Consider the following 8,672-nt stretch of genomic DNA (forward strand, 5'->3'; position numbering starts at 1 on the left):
CAGAATGCGACAGCCCTCTTCGCTGCACAAATTGCCAACAAGACCACCCAGCAAATGATAGGAACTGCCCTGAACGCGGACGAAGAAGTAGGATTCTGAAGAAGATGCTGACAGACCGAGTGCCGTATGCAGAAGCGGAAAAGGAGTTCCCGATACTACAGAACCGCTTCGCGCTTTTGGAGGATGAGTCTGAATTCCCAGATTTGGATGGACCGGGCACATCCCGGCGGATCAACACCGGAGCCATTCCAAAGGGCTCAGCCAAGGGCAGAAGAGGTGGAAGGTCCGGAGAATTCTGGAAAATGAGACAGGATGAAAACAGGATCGATGAGGGGAGTCTTGACGAAGGATGGGAGCATGAAAACAGGCAGGAAATAAGAAACCAGGGTGGACTTGTCTCAGCGAGAGGGCAAAGTGGGTCGGAAGAACGGGGCAGAGGCTTCAACTTCCATAAAGCTACGGAACTGGAAAAGCTCATCGCACAGATAAGGAAGGATCTCGTGCGGTTCTGTTATGGGAGGAACTGGTTGGCCCCTATAATCGAGCTCAGAAGGAAATTGGAATCCCGCATAAGCCTGGAGAGAACCGAGATCGAGACGGATCAACTGTTGATTGAGGTCAGCATGGACTTGGAGAAAATTGTAGAGGACGCCACAGTAGACAACACGGAGCAGCAGAATAGACTAACAGGATCAAACAATGGATTATAAAAACCTAAAAATAATGCAACATAATATACAAAGTATCAGACAAACGGAAACAAGAGAAGAACTCTACACATGCATGACCTCGAACAACATAGATGTAGCGCTCCTACAGGAAATTTGGCTAAAGAAGGACGAGAATTTCAAGCTGAAAGGGCACACTTTTTTCTCAAGTCGCCGCCCGGACGGGTACGGAGGAGTAGGAATCTTGATAGCAGATAGAATACTTGTGGAGAGCATCGAAATTCCAGAATTCGATTCGCTTGAAGCAGTAGGAGTAAAAATTAAAAAAGGGTTCCAGCAAATAAACCTTTTCTCAGTATACTTACCACCAACGAGGGGCTCGAGTGACGTGAGCAGAAAGGAGATGACGAGCTTTTTCTCATTCCTTCAAGAATTGGACGGAGAGTCTGTACTAGGTGCAGATCTCAACGCTCATCACATTTCCTGGAGTCCGGAATTCACTACGTGCAGTCGCGGAAGACTGCTATGCGACTTAATCGAGGAGTCAAATCTGATTCTGTTAAACGATGGATCCCCAACAATGATCTCCCCTCCTGGAAGCAGGAATTCAGCTATTGACGTCACGCTGGTGACCCCCGGAATCGCCAGAAAAGCACACTGGTCAGTGAAGGAGGAAGAGTTCGGAAGTGTACACATGAGCATTCATCTGGAAATCAGCAGTGACATCCCCAAGGTAGAAAGGACGATAAAACGGATCAACAAAGAAGCCCTTATTAACCAACTAAACACGATACGGCCGCAGTTCTTATACTCCCCGGAAGAAATGGTTACAGTGTTCAACGAAGCGGTAGAAAAAGCGTCGTTCAGCTTCAAAAATAAGAAAGCAAACTTCCTCAAAACCTGGTGGACAGATGAGATAACAAAACTGTACACAAGCAAGCGGGAAGCTCTCAGGGAGTACAACCGACAGAAGACCACCTTAAATTTCATCCGGCTGAAAAAGGAAAGGGCACTGTTCAAGAAAGAAGTAAGGAAGACCAAGCGGAGACATGTCAGGGAGTTGACCGAGAAGATCGATGAATCAACCCCACCAAGGCAATTGTGGAATCTTGTCAAGGGGATCGACACAGCTCTTACGGGAAACCATAGAAAGTCAGCCGAAATCACCCGCGAAGAGGGGATAAACTTCATGAACCACTACTTCCAAGGAAGATACAGAGAGATTCCACTGCCTGTAGTGTCCACCGAACGTTCTCTCGAAGGTTACGAGATGGCAATCAAGGAAGGGGAGATACTATCCGTCCTTCGACAACGGAAGAACCATTCTGCTGCAGGACCAAACGGAATGTCATACGCCGTAATAAAACAATTAAATCCGGGAATGCAAAGCAAAATCTGCGAAATGCTTAGCCGAGTATTTGTTTCTGAGGAAATCCCGGACCAGTGGAGGTACACCGAGATCAAGCCAATCCCGAAGAAAACTTGCAGTCCAGACTCCCCTAACAGCATGAGACCAATTGCCTTGATGAACATCGAAATCAAGCTGATAAACTCTGCAATCAAGAACAGGTTGGCAGAAATTGCAACCATAAAGGACTTGATCCCCCAACTGTCCTTTGGTTTCCGGAAGCATGTCTCGGCGTCTACTTGCATCAATTACGTGGTAAACTCGATACACAAAGCAAAGGAGGAGCACAAAGAAGCTTTTGTGATTTTTCTGGATGTGAGCATGGCGTACGACTCAGTCGACTCAGCAATACTGATTGGAACCCTAGCAAAATTGAGAGTACCGGACAAGATTATCTCGTGGCTCCACGAGTATTTAAGATCTCGGTTACTGTTACTAAGAACGGAGGAAGGAACAATAGAAGTCGAAGTATCTGAAGGATTACCGCAAGGTTGTCCCCTCTCACCGATTCTCTTCAACTTGTACACGGCCGAGCTTCATGACCTTTCATCCGATGGCTGCGAGTTGGTGCAATTTGCTGACGATTTCGCTGTCATCATCACAGCAGACTCAGTGGAAGAAGCTGCAGATACCTGCTCAAAGTTCCTACCGCAACTTTACGACAGATTAGAAAAACTAAACCTAAAAGTGAGCAGTCACAAATCAGCGATCATCCCATTCACTAGAAAGCGGACTGAAGGCCTCAAAGTGGCTGTACGTGGGGTCAAAATCGACATTGTAAACACCCATCAGTACCTTGGGTATGTGCTTGACAGAGGATTGGCGCACAGGAAACACATAGAGTCTGTAAGAGACAAGGCGGGGAGCAAAATCGGACTACTTAAAATGCTATCAAGGAAATCAAGTGGAGCAAACCCGGAAACCCTCGTAAAAATAGGAAACGCTTTGATCAGGAGCCGGATGGAATACGGAGCAACAGTGTTCGGAAACGCAGCAAAGACCCACCTGAAGAAGCTACAAGTGCAACAAAATGCATATGTGCGAAAAGCAATGAACTTCCTCAGCACCACTCCAGTTCACGTTATGCTGGCGGAAGCAGGCCAACTACCTATGGAACAGCGGATCGAATCCCTTACGAAAAGGGAACTCATCAGGACTCTTTGGTACAGAACGCCGTTGATGAAGTTTGTCGGAGAGACTCTAAATAGAGAAATGGGCAACGAATCTTTTCTAACGGAGATCACAGACAAGCACGTGGACCTACTCTTCCAAGTTCACCCTTCAGACAGGGAGTTCCCCCTGTTGAAGAGAAGGCGATTCATTCCTGAAGTCGAGTTCGATAGGATAATTAGAACAACGTTAGTGGAAGCAAGGCCCAAGAAAGAACGCACCCCTGCAGCAGTATGGCAGGCACTTTTCCAGGAAGCAAGCCAGACCTTGTACAAACAGCATAACAGAATTTATACAGACGCTTCAAAAACGGCGTCAGGCACGGCAATCGCCGTGTTCGATGAGACAGATGAGACCAGCGTAGCGGAAAGCATCAATATCAACTTCACGATTACGAATGCTGAATTGCTCGGCATTCTGAAGGCGATAGAGGTAACGAAAGAGAAAGGCTACAAGAAAACGGTCATAGGTATTCACCGACTCCAGGAGTGCCTGCGATATGCTGCTGAACGAAAGTCTATACGAAGCAAATTACCTGCTGTGGGAGATCCACAAGGAATTCCAGGACCTTGGAGGACGAACGATCAAGATCCAATGGGTACCAAGCCACAATGGTATCAAAGGCAACGAGACAGCGGACCAACTTGCCGTGACCAAATCACAAGAAAAACAAACATTCTACCATGGAATAACGGTAGGAGACGCCTTAAGACTCAGCAGCACAGAAATATGGGAGGATTGGACCAGGAAGTACAAAGCAACATCGAAGGAGAAAGGGAAATGGCACTACCAGCTCATGGACCGGCCAAACAAGAAGATATGGAGCAAGGATCTCAGGTTGCAGCCAGATGAAGTGAAAGTCTTAAGCAGAATAAGAAGCGGACACAGTCTGACCAAGGAAAGAAAAGCAAGCTGGGGATGGGAACTGCACGATACGTGTGATTGGTGTGAAGTAACCGAAAACTTAAAGCACATCCTATACGACTGCCCTCGATACAACCAAAGTAGAAGCAAATACATAGTACTGGACTACATGAAACCGTTAGAAATGATCCTGACGGAAAACTGCGAAGAAGAATTGAAACAAGTGGTGAAGTTCTTAAAGGAAAACAACATCCACATCTAAGACGGACAACCATTCATCAAAAACCTACACCTTTAAATTAAAGAAACAAAGCAAATTACTGACTACCAGCGGCGAGATGGACCAGCCATGGTCTTAGCCTGTCTGAAAAGACAAATCCAAAGAAAAAAAAAAAAAATACATTAACCTATTATCGTCAGGGGGGTAAAGAAAGTCATAGAGCACTCAAATTTGGCCAATAGATGCTCTGAAACACAATGTATGCACATGCCAAAATTGAGCTCTCAAGGTCGTTGTTTACCCCCTGACGATAATAGGTTAAGGTATTGCCAAAGCCAACATTTCCCCTATATGTATAAATAAATGAATTTTTGAATCTGAAAGTTCATCGGTGTTTTTGGCGACGTTGAATTTTGGATGGCAAAACTCATGCAGATTTGAGTGTCCGAACACTGCTTGACGATGTTTCACTAGCAACTAAAAAAAAAAATACACTTGTATTGTATTCTCGCGTCACTTTTCAAATAGACCAATGTAACAAATGTAAACAAATCGAGTTAAGCTATACAAACTATTGCTCTTCTATCATTGTATGTGATACAAAAACATCCATCCAAATTTACTTTCATTTATTTAAGATAATCATAGGTAAAAAATTGTCCAATGTACAGTTTGAAATGATGGGTATATGATTGTTACTTCGGTCATTCGGACTGCCTAACTTGATTGGTGCTCATTTTTCAAAGGCGGGGCCAATCTAAAGTTAGGTACTATACTCTGAAATCTGTGAAAGGGAATCTAGTATCATGTAGACAAAACGTCCAATGTAACACTCATTGATTATGTCATTGAGAAAAATCGTCCAATGTAACATGTCCGATGTACAACTTGACTAGTCAAAAAGTCCTATGTGGTTTTTTTTCTATATTTTAGCATACAATTCAAAGTAAAATTGTGATTTTACCGTTTCTAATAAATTTTCAACGTTATTATTCACTGACTACATTAAAAGTGGTATTGCAAAATGTATTGTTTCTAAACAGTTTAAATAATAATCTGTCGAACTTCAACTTCGATTTTCTCAAAATGGTGGATATGTTACATTGGTCTATTTGAAAAGTGACGCGAGTATTGATGAGTGTTCTAGGATAAATTATGGGCCCAAACTTTAGATCCATAGGCCAATATTAGAGCCATTTCTCCTACCTACATAACTTGAACAGATGAAAATGTCCAAGAAAGTCATCACGCAAAATCAATAACTAAACTCATTTGATAATTTTTACGGATTTTTGTATTTCCAGCATTTGAATACAGGTGTTGGCTCTCAAATGTACCCTCCGAAAGCTTTTCTCTTCCCACTGTCGTAAAAATACATAACTTGCCTTACTTTATCGCGGAATCATAGTGCTCGCGTAAGCGAACTTTCGCCTACAAACTGCTTGCTTCACACATATCAGCTTAGTGAGCAGCCTTGCTAGCCAATCGCCTGTCGCGCTCTTCGGCAATGGACAGCTTGACACCCTTGCCCTTCGGCAGCGAGATGAAAGCCTTGATAGCCTTGCCGATGATGAACACGTTGGTCAGACGGGTGGCAAAAACGTGACCGGTGGAGTCCTTGATGTGCACGATTTCGAACGATCCCGGGTGCTTCTCACGCTGGATCACGGTACCGACACGACCCAAATTCCTTCCTCCGGTGATCATGCACAGATTTCCGGGTTCGAACTTGAGCACGTCCATCACCTTACCGGTGGCGATATCGTACTGGATCGAATCGTTCTGGTGAATGATCGGATCCGGATAACGGATGGTGCGTCCGTCGTGGGTCAGGATAAACGGCACCTTCTTTGGGCCGATCTGGACGCGTTTCACCTTCAGGAGCTTGTACTGTAATCAAATGATTAGGAAACACATGAATGTAAGATGCAGGACTTGTTTAAAAGGTATTACGAACCTTGGCTTCCTCTGGAGTGATACGGTGCACGGTGAAGCGACCCTTGACGTCGTAGATAAGACGGAAGTTCTCGCTCGTCTTGTCAATGGTAATGACATCTGGAAAAGAAACATTTATTGTTAGTTGCGTACATTTCCTAAAGAACGTCGAATTTAATTTTGACCATCGCTTATAAGCCCGAAGAAGTACGGTGAAACTCGTATTTATTTAGTTACTCGGATGTGTCCAAACCTTATTCATAAAAATAAGGTGAAAATTGAACAACTTTGTAGTCACATCGCTATACGAATTCTACTATTTTTTATCTTCGGGATTGTCAGTATTTAACGCTTTTAAGCTAATAAATTAAGGACAATTTTATCTGTCACGAGAGCATTGACATTAAGTTACATTAGTATCAAATTATGTCTTGCAGAATAGAATCCTAAAACTGAAATTATAAAATTGTAATCTCTATCAACTGCCGAGATTCCCCTTTTAATCCGTGAGTCTGCTGTGAGATTTGATTCACTTGTTTACTTTTACGATCTAGTCCTTAATGCAAGAACATTATTGAATTTAATGAAATTGTACTCCGCCAAAAATGTTATTGGTGAACCACACGTAGTTCAAGATTCCCAATGACCGTCGACGGAGCTATTTTTGCTATTGGCCAATTTTTGACAGGAAGACAGGCATAATTTAGCCGCCATCCTGCTTCGATATGGCCGAACATACACACGCACTTAACATAAACAAGTCTTGTTCTCACCCATGAATCCGGCTGGGTAGTTGGGGTCGGTGCGGACCTTGCCGTCGATCTTGATGTGACGCTGCATCACAATCTTGGTGACCTCGGTGTTGGTCAGGGCGTACTTCAGACGGTTGCGCAGGAAAACCACCAGCGGCAACGACTCACGCAGCTTGTGTGGACCAGTGGATGGACGCGGGGCAAAGGTACCCCCGGTCTTGTCCAACATCCATCCTCTTGGGGCGTTCAAACGCTTCAAATGTTTCTTCGGTCCGCGAGCCTAAAATCAAGGGAAAATTTCATTAGCATTTGATATTGCCACAGAAACCCATTGTCATGGGCGGGATGATAAATTGGTGCATTTCCGTTTCCATTCATTTCATTAGACCGCTTCACAGATTCGTTGTTTAACCGTCTAACCTCTCCGGGATGTCAACAATGTCTATAGCCGGCGGCACATATACACAATATTACACTTCTTCAGCCCGATTTAGCGTATTTACTGTAATATTCATTTATATCCACCAACGCACTTCGAAATATTACATTTCCACTGAATTTCAGCTATACCTTACCATGACGGGACACCGCTTCTCAAAATATATCAACAACTCGATGCATGTGCCAATAAATTTTAACTTTTTTCGGTAAAACACTCGGCCTACGGCGGAAAATCTATGATGTGCTGCATTGCTGATTTCAGTAGCTCAATTTTCCGCACGTTCAATAGGTATTTCCACTATAATTCCAACGAAATTCACCAATTTATCATCTCGAATCGCACGACACGTTACTTACCATCTTGATAGTTTGGGGCGAAAAGAAAACTACGAAAGACAAATCTCCGGAAGTTGTCAAAAACAGTTCAGTGGATCCGTTGTTGGCATTTGACAGCCGAGTGGAAATCGAAGCGTCGCTTTCAGTTTTGGCACCGCTTCAATTCAATTTGTGACGTTCAAATTTTAAATCAGCCGTTCTCGCGTCACTTTTCAAATAGACCAATATAACATATTCACCATTTTGAGAAAATCGATGTTGAAGTTCGACAGATTATTATTTTAACTCGACAGTGAGCATGCATAAGGGCCTATACGCGTTGATCGATTCTCTTCGTCGATTTTCTCTTTCGTTAATAACTCGCTAGATTTAACGTTTATCGGTGCGTTTGCTGTTGCTTTTGATAGCCAATAAAACCTGTTACTGCTCTGCATTGAACAAATTCTAGAAAATTGTTTCGCTTAGCTGTAGCAATGCAAAGAGAAAATCGATGAAGAGAATCGATCATCGTGTATTCGCCCTTATGCATGCTCACTGTTTAGAAACAATACAGTTTGCAATACCATTTTTAATGTAGTCAGTGAATAATAACGTTGAAAATTCATTAGAACCGGTAAAATCACAATTTTACTTTTAATTTTATGCTAAAATATAGAAAAAAACAACATAGCTAGATAGAGCTGGAATTATTGGGCGGACTACTTTCGGAGAATAAAAACACCGGAATTAACGAATTCTAAACCGCGTACTTTATTCGTGTCTTATCTTACAGAGATCTGAATTTGGAATGAATGAAAACAGCGCTTGGCGCGCAAAAGAAAAAAATAGCATTGGGCGTTAAAAACAAAATACATCGAGTACACACTGAGAAATTGTAT

The 8,672-nt window shown here is 43.2% G+C and overlaps 3 protein-coding genes and 1 non-coding gene across 4 annotated transcripts; 2 read left to right on the plus strand and 2 right to left on the minus strand.

The window, feature by feature from the left end:
* Positions 1–1,248: 1,248 nt before the first annotated feature.
* On the plus strand, positions 1,249–2,746 carry LOC135698255 (uncharacterized). Its single transcript, XM_065218185.1, has 2 exons — positions 1,249–2,391; positions 2,684–2,746. Exons 1-2 carry the CDS (start codon positions 1,249–1,251, stop codon positions 2,744–2,746), a joined length of 1,206 nt encoding a protein of 401 aa, XP_065074257.1.
* A 999-nt stretch (positions 2,747–3,745) lies between these two features.
* Positions 3,746–4,372, plus strand: LOC135700379 (uncharacterized). The gene has a single exon (XM_065220905.1). The coding sequence runs from the start codon at positions 3,746–3,748 to the stop codon at positions 4,370–4,372; it is 627 nt and encodes a 208-aa protein (XP_065076977.1).
* A 1,235-nt stretch (positions 4,373–5,607) lies between these two features.
* On the minus strand, positions 5,608–7,888 carry RpS4 (ribosomal protein S4). Its single transcript, XM_065222070.1, has 4 exons — positions 7,816–7,888; positions 7,039–7,297; positions 6,288–6,385; positions 5,608–6,220 (listed from the first exon to the last, which is right to left on the minus strand). The coding sequence occupies exons 1-4, from the start codon at positions 7,816–7,818 to the stop codon at positions 5,792–5,794; spliced, it is 789 nt and encodes a 262-aa protein (XP_065078142.1). The 5' UTR covers positions 7,819–7,888; the 3' UTR covers positions 5,608–5,791.
* On the minus strand, positions 6,853–7,000 carry LOC135708725 (small nucleolar RNA SNORA16B/SNORA16A family). Its single transcript, XR_010518310.1, has one exon. It is a non-coding gene; the product is annotated as a small nucleolar RNA SNORA16B/SNORA16A family (small nucleolar RNA).
* Positions 7,889–8,672: the final 784 nt, after the last annotated feature.

Source organism: Ochlerotatus camptorhynchus, unplaced genomic scaffold, assembly GCF_037179485.1.
Source record: "Ochlerotatus camptorhynchus isolate MF236.1 unplaced genomic scaffold, CSIRO-AGI_Acam_v1.1 ptg000002l, whole genome shotgun sequence".
In the NCBI taxonomy this organism is placed as follows: domain Eukaryota; kingdom Metazoa; phylum Arthropoda; class Insecta; order Diptera; family Culicidae; genus Ochlerotatus; species Ochlerotatus camptorhynchus.

Coding starts and splice junctions, on each gene's coding strand:
- LOC135698255 (XM_065218185.1), top strand. CDS start 1,249: ATGATCTCCCCTCCTGGAAGCAGGAATTCAGCTATTGACGTCACGCTG. Junction 2,392..2,683: donor CTTTTGTGATTTTTCTGGAT/GTGAGCATGGCG, acceptor TCATCACAGCAG/ACTCAGTGGAAGAAGCTGCA.
- RpS4 (XM_065222070.1), bottom strand. Junction 6,386..7,038: donor CTACCCAGCCGGATTCATGG/GTGAGAACAAGA, acceptor TTTCTTTTCCAG/ATGTCATTACCATTGACAAG. Junction 6,221..6,287: donor TCACTCCAGAGGAAGCCAAG/GTTCGTAATACC, acceptor ATTTGATTACAG/TACAAGCTCCTGAAGGTGAA.
- LOC135700379 (XM_065220905.1), top strand. CDS start 3,746: ATGCTGCTGAACGAAAGTCTATACGAAGCAAATTACCTGCTGTGGGAG.